The 23,514-nt window shown below is 39.7% G+C and overlaps 1 protein-coding gene across 6 annotated transcripts in view; it reads left to right on the plus strand.

Moving 5' to 3' along the window:
* The window catches only part of LOC140738468 (probable E3 ubiquitin-protein ligase HECTD4), a 318,241-nt gene that overhangs the window by 155,263 nt on the left and 139,464 nt on the right, over positions 1–23,514 (plus strand). For all 6 annotated transcript variants that reach the window (XM_073065772.1, XM_073065777.1, XM_073065774.1 and 3 more), the window contains exons 26-30: positions 7,424–7,616; positions 9,303–9,407; positions 14,164–14,252; positions 15,604–15,779; positions 17,737–17,872. In XM_073065772.1, coding sequence (XP_072921873.1) covers positions 7,424–7,616; positions 9,303–9,407; positions 14,164–14,252; positions 15,604–15,779; positions 17,737–17,872 — 699 coding nt within the window. The remainder of the gene's footprint in view (positions 1–7,423; positions 7,617–9,302; positions 9,408–14,163; positions 14,253–15,603; positions 15,780–17,736; positions 17,873–23,514) is intronic.

Consider the following 23,514-nt stretch of genomic DNA (forward strand, 5'->3'; position numbering starts at 1 on the left):
TACCTAACTTTCGTTTATATTATTGGGCAGCCAATATACGTTGTGCTACCTTTTGGTCTTTTTTTCCATGGCCAACCTGAGTGCCCTAATTGGGTGGCAATGGAGTTGAGCTCCACTAAAGAATTATCTATCTCTGCACTTCTCGGCTCTGTACTCCCTAGTAGTTTGTCCAGATTAATAGTTAATCCTCTTGTTAGACACACTTTGCGTATATGGGCTCAGTTTAGGAAATTTTATGGTTTCCATGGTTTTTCCTTTTCTAGCCCTATCTTACATAATCACCTTTTTTTACCTACTACATATGACTCAGCATTCCATGTTTGGTATAGGAAGGGCATTAGACATTTTGAAGATCTTTTTATTGATAATCGCTTCGCTTCTTTTCAACAGCTCTCTAAGTTCAATCTGCCCAATGCTCATTTTTTTAGATATCTCCAAATTAGACACTTTATTACTCCTTTAATCCCTAACTTCCCTGAAATGTCTGAGAAAAATGTTATGGACTTATTTCTTTCTATTAATCCACTAGGTAAAGGTTTAATATCATTTATTCGTGATAAATTAGCAGCCTTACGACGTGCCCCTGTGGATAAAATTAAAATGGCATGGGAGCATGATTTAAATACCTCCTTATCTGATGAGGCTTGGGACTCGATTCTCAAATCGGTTAATTCAACCTCTCTTTGTGCTTGCCATTGCCTTTTACAGTTTAAGATTGTTCATAGAGCCCATATGTCTAAATCTAAATTATCTCGATTTTACCCTACCATCAGTCCGCTTTGTGATAAATGCAAAAGGGGCGAGGCCTCTCTCATTCATATGTTCTGGTTTTGTCCTAGCTTGGAGAAATTTTGGAAAGATGTCTTCATAACGTTATCGTATATTCTGAATCACCACCTAGAACCTAACCCTTTAATTGCTTTGTTTGGTTTCTGGGGTGAGACAGATTTACGTCTGAGTTCGAATATTATCTTTTGCCTCTCTCCTGGCTAGACGTTTAATCCTCCTTAGATGGAGAGATGTTGCCCCGCCCACACATGCTCAATGGCTTAACGATATTATGGCCTGCTTAGACCTTGAAAAAATTCATTATTCAGTTTTTAATTCGGATTTAAAGTTCCATAAGGTCTGGGGACCTTTTAGTGAGTACTTTCATAACCTTCCTCTTAACTAAGGTTTTTTTTCCGGTCCCTTGCTTTCAGCTCCTTTTTCTTTGGTAGTAGGCATTAATATCTTCTGTTGCTAAGTGTACTTACCGTTTTGGGGGTTTGATTGTCCTGATTTATATTCTCTATATTGTGTTGTGGTTGGTCTGGAGTTTTTTTGTTGCAGGGCTTGGGGAGGATACTAATTTTACATGTCTTCAATTTGGGTGCTTTCTCAATTATCTTTCTTTGTATCACATTATTATTATATGTTTATTTTTGCACTGTATCAATGTTCTTCATTTTGATCTGGGTTTTTTTTATCTGTAGCTATGTAGAAAATGTATTTAAAAAACTAATTTTTAAAAAAAGGAGGAAAATTAGCTTTATAAAGATCCTTATTTTTTTTTGTAATTCTGACACCTAAATATCTAAAAGAATCCATAACTTTGAAAGGAATATTATCATATATAGAGACAAATTCATTTAAAGGAAGTAATTCACTTCTACTAAAATTTATATTATATCCTGAAAAATCTCTAAATTTGTCAAATAATTTTAGCAAAGCAGGAATAGATTCTTCAGGCTTAGATATATATATCAATAAATCATCAACATAGAGATCTTGTGCATGGTCTCATTCATAAAAATCCCATGAATATTTCTAGCTTCACGAAGAGCAATAGCAAGGGGTTCTGATATTGAGTTAAATAACAAAGGACTTAATGGACAACCTTGTCTTGTCCCCCGTGATAGCTGAAAAAGGGGAGACCTACAGTTATTGGTGACAACAGTAGCAACAGGAGCTTTATATATCATTTTAATCCAATTATTAAAATTAATACCAAAACCAAATTTTTCTAAAACATTAAATAAATATTTCCATTCAACTCAATCAAATGCTTTTTTAGCATCCAAAGATATAACACATTGTGGAGTTTTAGAAGAGGGTGAATATATAATGTTAAATAATCTCTGAACATTTGAAAAAGAATAACAACTCTTTATAAAACCTGTTTGATCTTTAAAAATGATTTTACCCAAAATACTCTCCAACTGATTGGCCATTATCTTTGAGAGAATCTTAGCATCAACATTCAGTAATGAAATGGGTCTGTATGAGGCACAATCAGTCGGATCTTTATCCTTTTTGAGGATTAAAGAAATAGAAACTTCATAGAAAGTAGAGGGTAAGTCACTTTTCACAAAAGAATCTTTAAACTTCTCCAACATATATGGAGAAAACAGTTTTCCAAATTTTTTAGAAAATTCTACAAGATAGCCATCAAGTCCCGGGGCCTTACCAGATTGCATTGAAAAAGTAGCTTTATGAATTCCGGATTCAGTAATTTTTGATCCTCAGCAGACATTTTAGGGAAAACAATCTTTCATAAAAAAGCATTCATTTCAGAAGAATCTACTGAAGATTGAGATTTATAAAGTTCTGTATAAAAATCTTGGAAAATCTTATTGATTTCTTCATATTCCCGAGCCAGGATACCATCCTTTCTACGAATTTTCAAAATTTGCCTTTTGGATCCAGCCGATTTTAATTGAAATGCAAGTAATTTATTATTTTTATCTTCAAACATATAAAATTGGCTCTTTAACTTAAGTAGATAACCTTCGATTGGATGAGTTAATAATAGATTATATTGTGATTGAAGTTCCACCTTTTTTTAAAAAATAAGTCAATATTAGGGGAAACCGCATAGACATTATCTAAATCTTTAATTTGTTTTGAAATTTTATCTAATTCTGCTTTTGTCTGTTTTTTGAGTTTAGCTGAATAAGAAATAATCTGACCACATAAAAATGCTTTGAATGTATCCCATATAATTAATTGGGAGGTACCTCCTATATAATTAAAAAGAAAAAAATTCTTTTATCTGGCTTTCAATAAACTGATAAAATCAGAGTTTTGCAATAAAGTCTGAGACATGCGCCATGGTGGACAGACAAAAATGACATCGTCAAATTCAAAGGACAAACTCAAAGGCGCGTGATCAGATATAGCAATAGCGTCATATTCACAGTTTTTAACATTGGGCAAAAGGCGGGGATCAATTATAATATAATCAATCCTGGAATATTTTTGTAGACATTGCGAAAAGAAGGAATATTCTCTATAATTAGGGTGTAAATGCCTCCATAGTTTGATCAACCCAAAATCAATCAAAAAGGAGTTGATAACTGATGCAGAGCGGTTTGGAAGTCTCTGATTAGTTGAACTCTTATCAATCCCCACCCATTATTAACAAATACTCATTTAAATCTGACAATAAAGCAAATACTTTTTTAAAAAGGAAGGATCATCTAAATTGGGACCATACAAATTAACCAAAACAGCCTTTCTATTACAAATCACTCCTTTAACAATTAAATATCTACCATTAGCGTCTGATTCAATATCCTCTTGAGTAAATATATTAGATTTAATAAAGATAGATACGCCCTTAGTTTTACTTTGCGAAGTAGCATGGAATTGCAGGCCATTCCACCATCTAAAAAACCTATTTTGATCTCCCGCCTTGATATGTGTCTCCTGAGCAAAAATTATATCAGATTGGAATCGATTAATAATTTTAAGTCTTTTTTTGTTTGATAGGATGATTCCAACCACGTACATTCCAACTTATTACATTAATCCGTTTGACTGCCATAGTATAAATTTATTCTAATTTACTTTATACATGCGCAGAGCACATACCAATATGGGATTATCAAAGATGGCGGTGATGAGGAATACAAGCACATAGAAAATAGGCATGCTCTGGAACCACCGAATGGGGGAAAAAACTCCTACCTGTAAACCCGCCCACCCTCCGAAAAGCCCGAAAAAGAAACATTAAAACCAAATATTTAATAAAAGGAACAAATCCCTTTATCCTCTTTTCTCAGTCAAATATCTAATTAACCATTTAAACAGTCAAACTTGAGCCATAAATCTTCTTTCCAAAAAGAAATCCAATAGGATATAATAATAAGCAGGTTTTCTTATCTTCTTTTATTAATCTCTCAGTAAAATATCCAAATAGCCTTCATATATCTTCTTTTTAAACTATGAATAATATACAAATAATCAAACAGCTTTTCAGATAGTTCATTCGGTAGTAACATCAGTGACGGTGATAGGTATAGCCTGAACAAAATCCAGCGCGGCTTTGGAGTCAAAGAAAGTACATGAAGAAGAATTAGGAGGAGAAACTTTCATTCTTGTTGGATATCTCAGAGTTGGAAATAATTTCTTATCATATGCTTGTTTCATTACCGAAGCAAATCTTGATCTTTGTTCCATTACTACTTTCGGGTAATCTTCATAAAAATGGAACTCAAATTCATTAAATCTGAAAAATCTGTGTTTTTTTGCCTGCCGCATTATTTGATTTTTAATTTTAAACTGATGAAAACAACCAAAATAACTCTTGGTCTGCTTGAGTTTTTAAATTTCAAAAGTTTGTGTGCTCTTTCAATAGCAGGAGGCTTTGATAAAATAGTCAGAAATAAAATATGAAAGAGCTTACCAAAGTAAACTGTTAAATCTCCATTTTCAGCTTCTTCTTGTAATCCAACAATTCGTATATTGTTTCGGCAGACCCAGTTTCTAAATCTATAATCTTATCATGATATTTTTGCAAACAGGTTGTAGTTTCAGACAATTTCTGCTTGGTTAACTTCAATTCCTCTTCGCGTTTAGTAACTTGAGTTTCCACATCTTTAAGATTTCCCAGAAATAACTTCATTTCATTATTATTCTTTTCCAGTTGATCTTTAATTACCGTATTCTGTTCTTAAATTAAATTAGATGTCCGAACGATGTCGCCAGCCCTTGATGGCATTTCATCAGATCTTTCCTTCGGCATCTTTCCTTTTCCATCACTTTTTCCATTCCCTTTGTCAGTAGATTAATGCAAATTCTTCCCACTTCTCGTGGACATATTACTCCCCTTCAAGAATCAGCAATTAAAAATTATAAATTCAAAATTTAAGCTGGGGGGGGGAGAGAGAGAAAACTAAGAGCAGCACAGAATTACTGCTACTCCATCGACAGACAGAGGTGGTCTCCATAGAGTCTTTTACTTGTCAGTATATACAGTTGGCCCTCCTTATCGGCGAGTTCCGCATGCGCAAATTCAACCAACCGCGAATTGAGAAAACCCAGAAGCACTTGTTGTTTGAGCATGAACAGACTTTTTTTCTTGTCATTATTTCCTAAACAATGCAGTATAACAACTATTTTGCACAGCATTTACATTGTATTAAGTATTATAAGTAATCAAGAGATGATTTAAAGTATATGGGAGGATGTGCGTAGGTTATCATGGATCGGGATCAAAAATAAAAATCGAAGTTCTCTTATTAAGTAAGTCGGAACAGGTACATCCAGTATTATTTAGCGTCAGTTAGTCAAACATTTGTCTTAGTATATAGTATATATTTTACCTTTCTATGCATATAAAACACTTAAGAACGTATATTTCAGCACTAGGAGATCCAGTGACAGATCGCTCCCGAGCGCTCTGTCCATCCGTGCCAAGTTAATGTGGAGAATCAAAAACCCAATAATTAAACCACTACATGAGCAAACAGTCCTGACGAAGAGTCTCGGCCCGAAACATCAACAGTGCTTCTCCTTACAGATGCTGCCTGGCCTGCTGTGTTCCACCAGCATTTTTTGTGTGTTGTGTTAATTAAACCACTACGTTGCTTAGTAATAATTGTAGCTTTCATCGGGGCAGGGCCTTTCTCACTTTATCCTTTAAAATTGTTCAGATCATTGACCGACTGTAGCCTAACGCTTTTTCAATGACCGATGATGTTTCACCTCTTTCTGATTGCTTTATTATTTCCACTTTATTGTCAATCGTGATTATTTTCGTGAACAGAAACACTGCAAATTCAGAGCTCCGCTGCCGAGTACTAATGCCCACTGCACTGAGACAGGTTAAATAAGGTCTGGGGTTCCACTGGGTCCCAAGGTCCATTGAGACAGGTTGAATAAGGGACTTGAGCATCCGTGTTTTTTGGTATCCACGAGAGGTCCCGGAACCAATCCCTCGTGGATAAGGAGGGCTGACTGTATTATCGACAAATGTACTTCAGTACTCTTCCAGTAGTGAAAGTGTAGATGTTAATTGGAAGAGATTGTATGTTGAATATTTTAGCTAATCATTTAATTCTATAATGTTCTTCCAGGTTTGATAAAAGTTCTTGGATTTTTCAACTAAGTTTGAATTAGTTCTTTAATGACCTCTGTGCATTTCTATATCTCGTTGCAAAAGTTACGGGATAACAATCTGGAAAGTATGCTGAATTCCCTTTCTACCTTCCCATTCTCAAGGCAAGGAAGGCCACTGTAGCAAATATATCATTATCCCAGAATAGATCAATTAGTAAAGGCTAGTGATCAAAGCTGAGATTTTTTTTGTGATTTTAACACCATGCAGGATACCTTGTGAATCCTAATTAAGGGTCTCGGTCCAAAACGCCGACTGTTCACTCTTTTCCATAATTGCTGCCAGAGCTGCTAAGTTCCTCCAGTATTTTTCGTGTATTACCTTGTGAGATGTTCATTTTGACAGAAGTAACAGCAAAATTTCTATCATTACAAAGGTAACGGCTTAATAGAGTAATAATAAATCATTCCGCATAGTGCCCCTCTTTCTTTTGCATTACACCTTGACCATAAGAGTTGGAATCCCATTTTTCAAGTTGTAAGCATTTATCAATTCCATTTTCTTTCTGGATTCCTATGATTATGTATTCCCAAATATAATAGGTTTTTTTAAAATAGGCTGATCACATGCTGGAGAAAGATTAGGGTCATTGCATTAGGCTGCAATAAGCTATGCTTATTTAAAAGCTTTGGTAGGTATATATTTTTTTGGACTAAGATACCATTTATGGAATAGCTAAAATTTTAATTATCCACCTTGAAATTATTCAACTACTTTTTTATATTAAGAAAAATTTAAGTGTGATTATGTAGATCCTGCTGACCGTCTGGTAGGTGCTTCAGATCCCTCCAGACTAAGACTAATAGGCATTGGAGAAGTTTTTTCCCTACTGCGGTCACTTTGCTGAACAGTTAACTGCCGGCTAACTATTACTTGGATTGCACTACCTGTATGTATAATCTATATTTTCATTTATATTTATCATTATTATTGTTATGAGCAGAGAGGCAACATCTGCCGGAAGTAAATTCCTTGTATGTGCATAGGTACTTGGCGATTAAAGTCTGATTCTGATTCTGATTATTTCCTCCTTGTTTGCAGGGAAGTGATTCAACCTGATGTGATGGAAGAAATGGTCGTGTCATGTGTGATCAAGCATTTGAATCTGATTGATGCACTGCAGTCTCTGATTAATTTCCAATATCGTGAAGAGCACTTGGAAGAATATGACCTTTTGTGTAAAATAATGGGGGAGACTTTTAAAAAGCTAAATGCTATGGAGAGGCAACTTCAGGTATTGTTCGGAACACAAAAGAACATTGTATGTTTGTTTTCGATGGTTTTAGAGTAGAGGCAGTGCTAATTTTGGGAAGGGAGAATGAAATGGAGGATTTGGAGGAAGTAGATCGATGGAATCTTCATTTTTTTTCCTGATACATTCCTAAATATGAATTCAAATACGATCAGAAATTTTGCCTGTGATGGAAGTCCATGAATTAATGTTGCAATATATTAACTTTGTCTTTTTTTTAGTGATACGAATAGCAAACAGTGAAGAAATGTTCAGCAACATTTCTCTCAATCCGGTTCCACTACACAAATGAAAAATCCAGCTTAGACTGAGTGTCTCATCTTGATTACACAATTATAACCTAGCTAAAAGACCATAAGATATAGGAGCAGAATTAGGCCATTTGGCCCATTGAGTCTGCTCTGCCATTTCATCATAGCTGATCCAATTTCCCTTTCAGCCCCACTCTCCTGCCTTCTCCCCATATCCTTTCATACTCTGATCAGTCAAGAATCTATCAAGCTCTGCCTTAAATATACATAAGGTCTAGTCCTCCATGGCTACCTATGGCAAAGAATTCCACAGATTCACTACTCTCTAGCTAAAGAAATTCCTCTTCGCCTCTGTTCTAAAAGGAGACCCCTCTATTCTAAGGCTGTGCCCTCTGGTTTTAGTCTCTCCCACCAAAGGAAATATCCTCTCCACATTCACTCTATCAAGGCCTTTTACCATTCGATAGGTTGCAATGAGGTCATGCCTCATTCTTCTGAATTCTAGTGAATACAGGCCCTGAGTCATCAAATGCTCTTCATGTGACAAGCCATTAAATCCTGGAATAATTTTCACAAATCTCCTTTGAATCCTCTCCAGTTTCAGCACATCCTTTTGAAGTTGAGTGGCTCAAACCTGTTCACAGTATTCTAGGTGAGGCCTCACCAGTGCTTTATAAAGTTTCAATGTTACATCCTTGTTTTTATTTTCTAGACCTTTTGAAATGAATGCTAGCATTGCACTTGCCTTCCTCACCACAGACTCAACCTGCAAATTAACTTTTAGGGAATTCTGCACAAGGACTCCCAAGTCCCCTTGCACCTCAGTTTTTTGTATTTTCTTTCAATTTAGAGAATAATCAACCCTTTTATTTCTTCTACCAAAGTGTATGACCATACATTTCCTGATACTGTATTCCATCTGCCATTTCTTAGCCCATTCTCCTAATCTGTCTAAGTCCTTCTGTAGCCTCCCTACTTCCTCAGAATTATCTGCCCCAACATCTTTTTTCATATCATCTGCAAACTTTGCAACAAAGCCATCAATTCCATCATCCAAATCATTGACATATACCATAAAAGAATCAGTCCCAACACAAACCCCTTTGGAACACCTCTAGTCACTGGCAGCCAGCCAGAAAAGGCTTCCTTTATTCCCACTCTTTGCCTCCTGCCAATCAGCCACTGCTTTATCCATGGTCGAATCTTTACCATGTGCTCATAGCTTGTTAAGCAGTCTCGTGTGGCACCTTGTCAAAGGCTTTCTGAAAATCCAGGTACATGCAAGTACACTTTAGTTGAATACCCTTTATTTCTACAAACAGAAAACTTATCACTCCTGGATAGGTATCCAGATGTTTTCTTACTTGATGTATGCTTAAAGATGCTCTAGCAATAATGTTAATATATTGTCTTGTAGAGCGTAGCAGAGCTTGAGCAGAAATGGCAGAGTGAGATAGAAGATAGTCAGCAAGGAAAACTGGAAAACAGTATACCATTCTTCCATGACTATCACTTCAATGAGGTTTGTATATGAACATAAAAAGATGAACGTAAATTGAGAATTAGCCTACTGACTTTTCTGTACTTGGCCTTATTTTGATTAGTAGTGAGTTAATCCAGTCTGTTAATTAATCACAATTAGAATCATGTATTGTTTCCATCCGAGTGTCACTGGGAGATGAAATACATCTTGGCTCTCCTTTGTGCCACCTTGATTGTTGGGAGCTGTCAGTAACTTATTGGACTTTTAAATTATTAGTACTGTAAGGCTTAGATATGTAAATTTCAATGCTGATGTGTCTTTTGGGCTGCTCTCAAAAATTGGTTTTAAAACTTAATTATTTCTTGTTCTAAAACAAAATGGCCATCTATACTCTTAACAGCAAAGAGCTTTTCTGAATAGCTAAATTGTTTTGGGCAGTATTACTTGAGTAAAGAATATTGACCAAAATAGAGAGATAGTAATGCTTGAATGTCAGATGGTACAACAAAATCCATAGCCACTGAACCGCTGTAGAGGTCATTGGCAGCAGTCTACCATCACTGCAGAACTTGTATGTGTCCATGACAATGAAGCTGGCTAGAAAAATCGCTACTATCCCAACAAACTACCTTTTCCACAACACACACAAAATGCTGGTGGAACGCAGCAGGCCAGGCAGCATCTATAGGGAGAAGCACTGTGGCCGTTTCGGGCCGAGACCCTTCGTCAGGACTAACTGAAAGGAAAGATAGTAAGAGACTTGAAAGTAGGAGGGGGAGGGGGAAATGCGAAATGATAGGATAAGACCGGAGGGGGTGGGGTGAAGCTGAGAGCCGGAAAGGTGATTGGCAAAAGGGATACAAAGCTAGAGAAGGGAAAGGATCATGGGACGGGAGGCCTAGGGAGAAGGAAAGGGGGAGGGGAGCGCCAGAGGGAGATGGAGAACAGGCAGAGTGTTGGGCAGAAAGAGAGGAAAAAAAGGGAGGGGGGGAAAAAACTAAATATATCGGGGATAGGGTAAGAAGGGGAGGAGGGGCATTAACAGAAGTTAGAGAAGTCAATGTTCATGCCATCAGGTTGGAGGCTACCCAGCCGGTATATAAGGTGTTGTTCCTCCAACCTGAGTGTGGCTTCATCTTGACAGTAGAGGAGGCCATGGATAGACATATCAGAATGGGAATGGGACGTGGAATTAAAATGTGTGGCCACTGGGAGATCCTGCTTTCTCTGGCGAGCAGAGCGTAGCTGTTCAGCGAAACGGTCTCCCAGTCTGCATCAGGTCTCACCAGTATATAAAAGGCCACACCAGGAGCACTGGATGCAGTATACCACACCAGCCGACTCACAGGTGAAGTGTCGCCTTACCTGGAAGGACTGTCTGGGGCCCTGAATGGTGGTGAGGGAGGAAGTGTAAGGAAAGTATATCTGCTATAAGCTTACAGACTCTCACAGCTACCTGGACTATTCCTCTTCCCACCCTGTCTCTTACAAAAATGCTATCCCCTTCTTGCAATTCCTCCATCTCCACTGCATCTGCTCTCAGGATGAGACTTTTCATTCCAGGACGAAGGAGGTGTCTTCCTTTTTTAAACAAAGGGGCTTCCCTTCTTCCACCATCAACTCTGGTCTCAAACACATCTCTCCCATTTCCCGCACATCTGCCCTCACCCCATCTGCCCACCACCCCACTCGGGATAGGGTTCCCCTTGTCCTCACCTACCACCCCACCAGCCTCCAGGTCCAACCTTTAATTCTCCATAACTTCCGCCACCTCCAACGGGATCCCACTACCAAGCACATCTTCCCCTCCCCCCCTTCTGCTTTCTGCAGGGATTGCTCCCTACGCGTCTCCCTTGTCTATTCGTTCCCCCCATCCCTTCCCACCGATCTCCCTCCTGGCACTTAACTTTGTAAGCGGAACAAGTGCTGAAGAAATTTGGCCTGTCCCCTAAAACCCTCACTAATTCTTCTAGAGTGCATCACAACCTGGTATGGAAGTTGTCCTGTCCAAGACCAGAAGAAGCTGCAGAAGATCGTGAACATAGCCCAGCACATCACACAAACCAATCTTCCATCCTTGGACTCACTTTACACCTCACGCTGTCAGAGCAGTGCTGCCAGGATAATCAAGGACATGACCCACCCAGTCAACACCCTTTTTGCCTCTCTTCCCTCCGGGAGAAGGTTCAGGAGCTTGAAGATTCGTATGGCCAGATTTGGGAACAAATTCTTTCCAACTGTGATAAGACTGCTGAATGGATCCTGACCCGAATCTGGGCCGTACCTTCCAAATATCCGGACCTGACTTGCACTACCTTACTTTCCCTTTTCTATTTTCTAATTATGATTTATAATTTAAATTTTTATTATATTTACTTCGATTTGTACTTCAGGGAGCGCAAAGCGCAGAATCAAATATTGCTGTGATGATTGTACGCTCTAGTATCAATTGTTTGGTGACAATGAAGTAAAGTGCTACACCTGCCCTTACACTTCCTCCGTCACCACCATTCAGGGCCCCAGACAGTCCTTCCAGGTGAGGTGACACTTCACCTGTGAGTCGGCTGGTGTGGTATACTGCGTCCGGTGCTCCCGGTGTGGCCTTTTATATATTGGTGAGACCCTATGCAGACTGGGAGACTGTTTTGCTGAACAGCTACGCTCTGTCCGCCAGAGAAAGCAGGATCTCCCAGTGGCCACACATTTTAATTCCACGTCCCATTCCCATTCTGATATGTCTATCCATGGCCTCCTCTACTGTCAAGATGAAGCCACACTCAGGTTGGAGGAACAACACCTTATATACCGGCTGGGTAGCCTCCAACCTGATGGCATGAACATTGACTTCTCTAACTTCTGTTAATGCCCCTCCTCCCCTTCTTACCCCATCCCTGATATATTTAGCTTTTTTCCCCCTCCCTTTTTTTCTCTCTTTCTGCCCATCACTCTGCCTGTTCTCCATCTCCCTCTGGTGCTCCCCTCCCCCTTTCTCCCTAGGCCTCCCGTCCCAAGATCATTTCCCTTCTCCAGCTCTGTATCCCTTTTGCCAATCACCTTTCCCACCCCCTCCGGTCTTCTCCTATCATTTTGCATTTCCCCCCTCCCCCTCCTACTTTCAAATCTCTTACTATCTTTCCTTTCAGTTAGTCCCGACGAAGGGTCTCGGCCCAAAACGTCCACAGTGCTTCTCCCTATAGATGCTGCCTGGCCTCCTGCGTTCCACCAGCATTTTGTGTGTGTTGTTTCAATTTCCAGCATCTGCAGGTTTCCTCGTGATTACCTTTTCCACAAGCTCCCTTCTGGATAGCGCTATATAGCCAATAAACACTGTCGGGCTTCCAGCAGGTACAAGTATCAGGGATGATGAAGATAATTTTTCTGAAGATCCTTTTCACTATTTAGCTATTCACGCCAAAATATCACACCATTTTAAAAGTTCCTTTCCCCAGGAGGTTAATCTGATTAACCATTATAATTAGCCCACCACACCCCTCTGTATCCATTACATCAGCATTTCACTTTAAACACTTTAAGAAACTCTTTAATAATGCTGCTTACCTTGTAGATATGTGTTTGTATTTATGTTTTATGTACATTTATTCCATATAATACTTCTAACTTTATATAATTCTTTATTCTTTATAATTGTTGAATGGTTCAAAGGTTCAAAGATCCAATTTAATGTCAGAGAAAGTTATACAATATACATCCTGAAATGCTTTTTCTTCGCAACCATCCACGAAAACAGAGAAGCACCCAAGGAATGAACGACAGTTAAATGTTAGAACCCTGAAGTACCCCCCCCCAGCTCTCCTCCCTCCTGTGCATAAGCAGTAGCAAGCAACAATACCCCCTTCCCCCACTGGCAAAAAAGAGCAACTGCATCTGCCACCGAGCACTCAAGTGTGAGCAAAGCAATAGCAAAGACACAGACTTGCAGTTACCCCAAAAACTTCGCATTTCACCCGGTATACGACATAACATAGGCTCTCTCTCTCTCTCTCTCTCTCTCTCTCTAATAAGGGAGAAGGCAGTGTCTCAGTTTTCCCAGCAAGCAGGGAGACATAACAAACAGCTCGCTGATTTACAATGTTAAAAGTCTGTTACATTGCTTTTTTGGAGCTCTGTGCCGGAAAATCTCGGGTCTTCGGGCTCACAGCAAATATCCCGACTCCTCCGACGGTACACGGGTCTCCTGCCGTGACCCTCGATCCGCCCGTCTCCAGAGCCCCGAGATCCTAGGTTTCCAAATCCGAGCCAGACTCTTAGGCTGAGCCCTTGGCATGCCGAACAACAACGGTCGGCTATGAAACCCCAAGAGCGGGTCCCACTCCCGCAAAGAACCAAAGTCAGTGTATAACTCCAGGTCAGGGTCTTCCAAAGAACCCTGAAAGTGAAAAATAAAGATATTAAAGATGGAAATAGACCTGTTTATGAAGATGCAAGCAAAGGAGTCATCATTTAGCACCATCATTACTCCACTCCACCTCCAGAGGTGTTGTTTATTGTTGCATTTTGCGCCAGCACACCACAGCAAATTCCAAGTATATATAAGAGTAAATGGTGTTTTTGATGTACATATCCTTAATATTTACCTAGTATCAGCTTCTGTTTTACTACCTTGTCCGAGAGTGAAATATAAGTGAAATTTTTATAATTGGAATTCTATGATGAACTTCTGAAAGCTATGATGTTGATAGCATAGAAAACATAGCATGTAATGGTTAATCATATATTGGCTAAAATTGATGAGTTAAGCCTAAAATATAATTTTAATAGTTTTATTTTTCTCTAGAGTAAAATGAAGGAATTAGAACTGCTATGCTCCCTAAAGGAAATGCCATTTGACTCTAATGATTTGGAGAATGTTGTCCTTTTGTTAAGGTAAGATTATAGTTGCTCTGTTACTTATGAACAAGGGGATTAGAAAGTTTGGAATTCCTGTACTGTTAAATAGCCAGCCAACTATCACTTGATTATTTCTTGATCTGTGACCACTCAAATTAAATTGTTGATTTGCTCCGCAATCATCAGTCCACAAAGCTAACATGTATTAATGCCTTGAAGGAATGAATTGAGATAGAATAAACACAAATAAAAAGCACTTTTGCACTGAAAGTATCACAGGATAGTATTTTCTATAGCTTGTGGTCTAAGTAGAAACTTCCCAGTAGATCTGTGTTGACTGACTTTTCACTCAATTCACAAAAAAAGTATGCACTACTCTATGTATCACAAGGTGTATGCATTTGTCATCATAGTAACCTTACGTAAGAAAATATTAACTGAAATCTTAAATCAACTGTTTGTTCAGCTTACATTTGAGAAATGAAGGCCAGAGAGAACATTTTATGGCCTTGTGTAAGTGAACTTGCTACCTAATTTTAAAACCACTCTCAACTTTTATATGACCTTGTGTTGGTCGGATATCCCAAGGGTTTCCACTGGGGCATCGTCAAAAACAAGATGTTAAGCCACCTAAGTGATATAGGCTTACATTTGATATGGAAGTACTTGTCAGGATCATCATAAGTGGGGAAAGAAGAATGATATAAAGGGGGAGTCTTAGACCACTGTCTTGACGGATGGTAATATTATTAAATTTGGGGTATTGGAATTGGAGTGCAGCTACCTGAGGGTTGTAGACGTGGAAGAAGTTAGAAATGACAGAGGGCAAAATGACTTGAAATAAGAATGAAAATTAAGGATTGTTTACCTAGGAGTGGTGTAGCTCAGTAAGCAAGATAGCAGCATGAATGGGAGAGAGCTGTGTCAATGTGAGCAGGTAGTGTTTGATGCATGAACAAGACAGCAAAAGATAAGAATGACCTCAAGTTTAAGATTTGGATTACCTCAGTTTATGATTGAATAGCCAAGTTTAGAAGTAACAAGGTCGTGGATGAAGATTTCAGCAGTGGATGAGCTGAGGTGGGACAGAATTGGACAATGTTGCAGTGTTTGGAATAGCTGACCACCTTAATTGAGCAGGTTTCAACACCAAACTTTGACTCAGTATGCAATATAACATCAAGCCTGCAAATGTCCTGGTTAGGCTGTGGATGAAAACTGTTGCTGACCTGTAAAAGAGAAGAAATGACCCTGGAGGCAATAGTTTCTTTCACCAGTGTCACTGGGCATATCTTCATTCTCATGAGTCTAAATTTCAATTGAAATGTAATTATTGATGCTGCTTATTTTGTCTGCTCCTTAACAAAAATACTTTGCTCCTGTGCAGAGAGAAATTTGGTCAGGAGGTGAATTCTTTGGCACCGAAGTCTTCGCATTCCTTATCAAAAACAAAATCTTTAGTTAAAAGCTTGATGAATCGAGCTGAGCTATTGTTGCACGTTACAATAGCAGCACAGTCTGGTCTGACGAGGAGTATTTCAGGAACACCAGCCGATACGCCAGGTACAGAAATAAAAAAAGAGCAAAAAAATGCTGTAAATCATTGCAGGCGATGGGGAAAGAAAAGTTGTTTCAAGTCATTGAGTTTTTGTCAGAACTAGATGAAAATGTAGGAGATTTGAGCCAAGAGAAGGAGAAAAGAGGGGCAGATGAGAGACAAAATGAATGTCCAATTGAAAAGCATCAACAGTAGAATTATTGCCAATAGTTCTTATCTCCCAAGATTAAATGGTATGATCTGAAATTGTTGAGATAACTGTCAAGTGCCAGTGGCTTTGAACTGCCTAATTTAGTAATGCAATGCTGCTCCATGAATTTTCATTAGAACAGTTTGTGAAGCCAAGGGGAGCAAGGTCAGAAAGGGAGTGAGTGGGCTGGAGAACTGTTGCCAGAAGCAGTTTAGCTTGTGGATTAGTGCTATGTTGCAAAAATACATCATCCAGTCTGCATTTAATTATACCAATCTGGAGGAAACTGGATTGTGACCAGCAGAGTTCACAAAGTAGAAAGGCATCTCAGCAAATTGCTATTCTATCGTGGAGCACTTGAGGTCCTGGAGACTGGAAATGGAGGAGGCAAAAGATGGTGCTGCACCTCCTGCCTTGTCCTAACTGATATGATGAGCAATGGAGCTGGTGTTGGAGGCAATTGAAAAGTGGACACGTTGCTTTGGAGGGAAAGTCAAGGAACAATATATTTGGGGGGGGGGCATTGAAATGGAAGCTCTGATCTGTTGTTGTGTGGCATAAAGTGAGGTCAGAAGGAATGTTCTGATTCTAGGTGAGTGAAGTGCAGAAACAAAAAAAGATGATTTGAGTTCTGTAGTCCATGAATTAGAATCCTCATCATAGGAAAAATGAAGGTGGCATTGGCAGAACTGAAAAAATGAAGACTGAGAAAGTGCAGAAATAATAGCTGTTACAGTGAACAGGGTGGAATGAAGTATAGTCAGTGGCTTTTGGTCATCTTATCTCTTTTGAGCTGTACCTTAAGCTCAAGGACAACTTAATTTCAGTGTTTTTTGTGTGTGTTCTGGGATGACTTGTGAGGCCGCTATGGGATTGAAAAGACTCTTCCACAAATGTGGCAGAAGATGTTATTGTGGGTAATGGTCAACAGCAAATTCCCAGTGAAAGGGATAACAAATTCAAGTAAATGAGTGTGCCACCTGGAGCTGTCACTGGTGAGGATTAGGGCAAGCTAAATTTCGAAATGAAGTAGCTTAGGGTGAGAGAAGGCAATGCTATTGTCTTCCTACGTAGTAAGTGAGGAGGAACTGAGATAAAGAATATTTCACGTTTGATAAGTAGCAGAGTTGGGACTTGAGCAGGTTCCTGCAGCAGTATGGCTTCTGATGCTGAATTAGAGGTGGGGGTGGCATAAGAAGAAGTGGGCTTTTGGTATAGTTGGTCTGTTTTTATATTGAATACATTCTTTACTTCAGAGCTCTAGTCTGTACTAAACGGATGTCATTGAGGTGATGGTGGTATTGATATTTTAAGTGCTCTTATTCAACAAGGGAGAATGTGGGAGTGTTGGTCCTGAGGTTATGAGGTCATAAGGGCCAAAGAACTGATGTTACTTCTCTTATAGAATGTACAATTTTGCTGATAACAATTGAAGTATAATAAGATTTGATGTCCAGTTAAGAGTATATAATCAACAAAACACTTGTTAAATAGGCTGGTACTGGCCCATGTACAAGGTATGAAAAGGATTGCCACTAAGCAGGAATATTCAGTTTGAATCAAATCCATGAAGCTACCTTTACCCAGTGGGTTTTAGGTTTTCACAATCCATGTGGAAAGAGAAAAATTGGTACTGATGTATAGCTGCAGTTTAAAAATGAAAGTACAGAATTGATAAATGCATGATACACTGTTCCAGCCGACAAGCATGAAAATCACAAATATTTGGTCTTTGTTTTTCTGATGTATTCCATGCTTGCTTATTTTACCAGCATGCAAATCATCTTCTGAAACCAAGATGATTTCTCACACTGTTCGCCAGCCTGTCTTCCTACGCAGTATGTCAGCACCCTCTGACCTAGAAATGATTGCAAATGAAGATTTAGAATTCACTCGAGCCAATCAGAGGTAAAAAATTAAACTAATTTACATGTTGGCATAGTATTGATCATATCTCTCAGTATTGTAATTATGTTGTGCTTGTTTTCTTGAACAATTTCAGATTAGTCTTTCTTTTTAATTAGTTTTTTGAGAATTGGGTGTTACTGAAAGGCCAGCATTGATTGCCTGTCCTTGGTTGCTGTTGAGATTGTGGTGGTGAACCACCTTGAACTACAGTAGTCTTTCTGTAGAAAATACACACACTGTGCTGTTGATTAAGGAGTTGCAGGATTTAGATTTGGCAGCAAGGAAGTAACAGTAATGTGTTTCCAAAGAAAAATAGTCTGCAGTATGGAGGGAATGCTGCAGGTGGCACTATTTTTAAGTGGCTATTGCCCATATTTCGGTTGCATTTTGAGGGCCGCTATTGGAATTCCCACGCCAGTAACTGGAGCTCATAGATTTGACATTGTTGGAGGGGATAAATGTTTAGGGTGGTGGATGGGTCCCAGTTGAAAGACCTGCTTTGGATAGTTGTTAGTGTTACAGTTGTGTTCATCCAGTAATGCAGAGAGTAGAAAGGTACAGCACTTACCCGGCCATTCGGTCCACAATGTTGTGCCAGTCTTGATGTCAATTTATACTAAATGTCCTCCTTCTGGGTATCTATCATCCATATACCTCCATTCCCTTCATACTGATGTGTATGGCTCAAACCCTCTCAAACTCCATCAAATTGCCTGATTCCATTACTAGTCTTGATATTCCAGACACCTACCACTCTGTGTAAACAGACCTTTATACTTCTCACCCCTAACCTTAAAAATGTCCTCTAGTGTATGGCATTTCTATCCTTGGGAAAAGATTCTGTCTGCTTACCCAGTGTGTGCATAATTTTTAAAAAAACCTCTTTCAGATTTCACCCAGTCTTCGACCTTGTAGGGATAGCCACTCTTATAGCTCACTCTAATCCAGGCAGCATCCTGGTAAACCTCTTCTGCACCCTTTCCACAATCTCCATATCCTTCCTGTAATGCAGTGACCAAACTGCGTGCAAGACTTCAAGTGCAGTCTGAATAATGTTCTGTATACAGTACTGTGCAAAGGTCTTAGGCACACATATATAGCTAGGGTACCAAAGACTTTTGCACAATACTATAGAAATGTTATGTATTGCACTGTACTGCCGCTGCTGCAAAAAATTTGAGTGTTCATAAACCTGATTCTGATAGGGGTCTCTATTGTGGACTGGAAGTTGGAAAGGGGCAGGGAGAAGGGAATCAGAATTGAGAAAAGGAGAAAGGAGAGGTGAGGGAAGCACCAGAGAGACATTCTGTAATGATCAGCAAACCAATTGTTTGGAATCAAATGACTTTATCTGGTATCTCGGGGCTGTGTTTGTCTTCACCCACATCACCTGCCCCCCCCCCCCCCCCCCCGGCCCTCTTTCTCTGCCACCTGTCCCACACTTCTGCAGTGCTCCGCCCTCACCTTTCCAACATTCTTTGCTCCCGCCCTCCACTCCACGTTACAAATACAGTACTGTGTAAATCTCTTAGGCACCGTATATAGTACTGTATCTGTAACATGACTTCCTTACTCTTTTATAAAATTAGTACCCCTACCAACTAAGACAAGAATGCCATATGCAATAATTTCATGCTCTCTATCCTGCCACCTGTTGTCCCGCTGCTGTGGTTCCCAAACACCTGCCACTCTAGTTTAAATGACTCAAGTATATGGGTTCTCCTCCAACTCGTGCAAACTGGCTTGTTTATATGGGTGGTACCTCCCCTTCAAGTGAGCCCAGTGATCCATATATCTCTTCTATTTCAGCTCCTTAGCTATGTATTGAACAGCACTATGTATCTATTTCTTACAATCATGTGGCACAGGTGGTAATCCTGACTCTTCAATACTGGGTGTACTGCATTTTAACTTCCTAGCTAGCTCCCTAGAATACCTTTGCAGTACCTCAGATTTACTCTTGCCTTTGTCATTAGTACTTAAATGGATTGTGACCTCTGGCTGCTCATCCTGCCCTCTCAGACTGTCTAGTACCTGCTGTGAGGCATCTTTGACTGGAGCACCACATCATCTTGGAGTCTCGATGGTGGCCACAGAATTACCTACCTGAGCCCTTTACTCTTTGTTTCCCCATCACTATTGTTCTGCCTGACTTTATCATTCCATTCTATGCCTCAGCCAGGCGCAGTGGCACTAACCCAGCTACTGCTGGTGGCCTCTTTAGAAAGTTATTTCCCCTAAAATTACCTTTAGGGGTATGCTTATTACTGAGGGGAATGGACACAGGGCAACCCTGCACTGTCTGTCTGTTCCCCTTACTTCTCTGGTGTTTACCTGTCTATCTGTAGCCTGCACCTTAGGTGTGACCTTTTCATTAAAATGCTCATCTATTCCATCGTGCTGATGTGTTTTGTAAGTGGTGGGAGTTTTGAAGCATCAGACACCAAGTCACTTGCTGTGTAATACCCAACATCTTGTGGTTATAGTGTCAATGTGGGTTGTCAAGTTCAGTTCCTGGTCATTGGTAGGTGTTTTGCACAGAGTGGTGTATGCCTGGAATAATTATCAGGGGTGATACAATGGGACCTTTAAAAGGCTTTTAGATAGACATACAGATGTATGAATAATGGAGCATTATGGACTGTATTGGAGGGAAGGGTTATATTGATTATGGAGTAGGTTTATATAGATCGGCACAACATCATGGGCTCGAGGACCTGTTCTGTTGTTGTACTGCTCTATGGCCTATGATTAATGATCAAAAGTACATATTTCTGACAACCTTGATGTTAGGTGGTGCAGGGCTTGAATATTGAGACTCTGTTGCTGGAGGTGGTCAATGATTGGCACTTTTGTGATATTAATGTTACTTGCCAATTGCCTGACTGAATATTGCCTTTGTCTTTTTGCATATTGGCACAACCATTTCATTTGTGATTGGAAATGGATATTTTGCAAACATTGCCAAATGGAGATTGAATGACTGCTCTGCAGTGATTCTTTGTTCAGACTGCAACAGTGACCTTGCCTTCTAATTGCATATGATTTTAATTCTCCATCTATTCTCATTCTGACATTGGTATTTTGTCTAACACTCTTCCAACTAGGCCAATGTTAAGTTCAAGGAATTAACTCTTCCTCCCTCTATGCAAATCCTCCTGATCACCAAAGTGTTTCCGGTATTTTTATTTGTAGTTTTGATTTCCAGTATTTGCTGTGTTTTTTTCTTTTTTTTATTATGAATGTACCATGTAGGCTCATCCAGACAGTCAAGAGGCATGGGAGCCATGGAAATTTGGCTCAAGTAGTCAGAATTGGTTTGTCCGCAGAGGATGGTAGTAGATGGAGCATATTCTGCTGGATGTTAGTGACTAGCAGTATTCCACAGCACCTGATCTGGGATCCCCACTTTTTGTGATTTTACTTTAAAATGGCTTGGATGAGGAAATGGAAGAGTGAATTAATAAGTTTGCAGGTGACATGAAGGTTGATTGTGTTACGGATAATGTAGAATATTTTGTAGGATCTAAAGGGATGTAGACAGATTGCAGAGCTGGGCAGAGAAATGGCAGACAGTGTTCAATTTGAACAAGCATGATATGATATACTTTGGAAGATTGAACTTGAGGGTAGATTACAAGCTTAATGGCAGGATTCTTAGCAGTGTGGAGGAACAGAAGGATCTTGGGATCCACACCCATAGATCCCTGGCCGTGCAAGTTGATAGTGTGGTTAAGAAAGACATATGGTGTGTCGACCTTCAGTAGTCAGGGGATTGAGCTCAAGAGCCATAAGGTAATGTTGCAGCTCTATAAAACTGGTCAGATCACACTTGGAATATTGTGTTCCGCTCTGGTTGCCTCATTATAGGAAAGATGTGGAAGCTTTAGAGAGGGTGCAGAGGTGATGTACTAAGGTGCTACTTGATTTGAGAACATGTCTTATGAGGAAGGGTTGAGCAACCTAAGGTTTTTCTTTTTGGAGCGGAGGAGGATGTGAGGCGTCTTGATAGAGGTGTATAAAATTATGAGTAGTTTTAATAGAGTGAAAAGCCAGCAGTATTTTTCCTGAGGCAGCATACCGTGGGACAACCTTTTAAGGTGAGAGGAAAAAAGTTTAGGGAGATGTCAAATGTAATTGCAGCTAATGAAATAAAGGGATGGTGCAGAATCAGGGGATATGCTGTGGGATGTGGGAGCTGGTGGAACCCATTGTGGTTCCTGGTGACCATATCTGCAGCAAGTGTTGGCTGCTGGAAGAACTTGGGCTCAAAGTTGATGATCTGGAATATGAGCTTCAAACACTGTGGCACATCAGGGAGGGGTAGATTTATCTGGATTCTCTATTTCAGGAGGTAGTCACCTCAAAACCTTAGCCGCCTCAGATTTTGTCTGTGGTCAGAGGCAAGAGGGTGTGACTGTGAGTGAGGCGGGTAGTGGGATCCAAGAGACAGTGCTGGAGGAGTCTTAGTCCTTGAGCTTGTCCAACAGGTCTGAGATTCTTGCTCCCTGTGTGGATGCTGTAGGAACAATGAGCAACCTAACTGTGGCACCGTAGTTCAGGGAGCCTTAAAAGAGGGAGGAGAGAAGAGAAATGTTGTGGTAATTAGGGATGGTATAGTCAGGGGAATAGACAGAGTTCTCTTTTGCAAGGATAGAGTGTCCCAAAGGCTGTGTTTCTTGCCTGGTGCCTGGGTTTGGGACATTTATCTGACCTGTGCAGTGGGAGGGGAAAGATCCAGTTGTCGTGGTCCATGTGGATACCAATGACATAGGTAGAACGAGGAAAGAGGTTCTGCTAAGGGAATTTGAGCAGCTAGGGACTAACTTAAAAAGCAGAACCAAAAAGGTGATAATCTACCTGAGCCATGTGCAAGTTGGCATCAGGTCAAGAAGATTATAGAGTTAAATGCATAGCTCAAGGATTGGTGTGGGAGAAGTGTATTTGAATTCATGAGATATTGGAACCAGTATTGGGGAAGGAGGGAGCTATATCAATGGGACAGGCTTCACCTGAATCGTGATGGGACCTGGATCCTAGCGAATCGCATAACTAGGGCTGTGGATAGGGCTTTAAACTAAATAGTAGCGGGGTGAGTTCAACAGGTTGGAGAAGTAAAGTAAAAAAGAAAATTGTGGATAAAGATAAAGAAAAAGCAAAAGATAAAAAAGAAGTAAGTAGTGTGAACAAAAATCAAGTGCAAAAGTGTAAAAGATTAGAAGATTTTAAAAGCACAATGAGTGTAAGGACACTTTATTTGAATGCCCATAGTATTCAAAACAAGGTCAGTATGTCAAAGACGGATTGACCCGATGCAAAGGCGCAAGTACCAAGGACGCAATAAGACCATAAAGCAAATGATAAAACCTTTATCCTTTATTCATAGCATTCTATGGGGGAAGTTACGGACTGATCTCCCAAAGAGCCAGTCCGGACACTGCCCTCCCCCGAACACAATTCCACACAGTTTATAACATTGATCATTACAGGAAATTTTATAATTATGTGAGTTAATACAGTTTTAGAATAGTTTCAATCACATGCTAAGATACAATTAGATGTAAAATCATTATTGGTTAGTTATAATTATTTCTGCCAAGGCTAGCATGGATACACCTCAGTTCCAAATGTTGACACCTCCT

This window comes from Hemitrygon akajei, chromosome 14 (genome assembly GCF_048418815.1).
Source record: "Hemitrygon akajei chromosome 14, sHemAka1.3, whole genome shotgun sequence".
NCBI lineage: Eukaryota > Metazoa > Chordata > Chondrichthyes > Myliobatiformes > Dasyatidae > Hemitrygon > Hemitrygon akajei.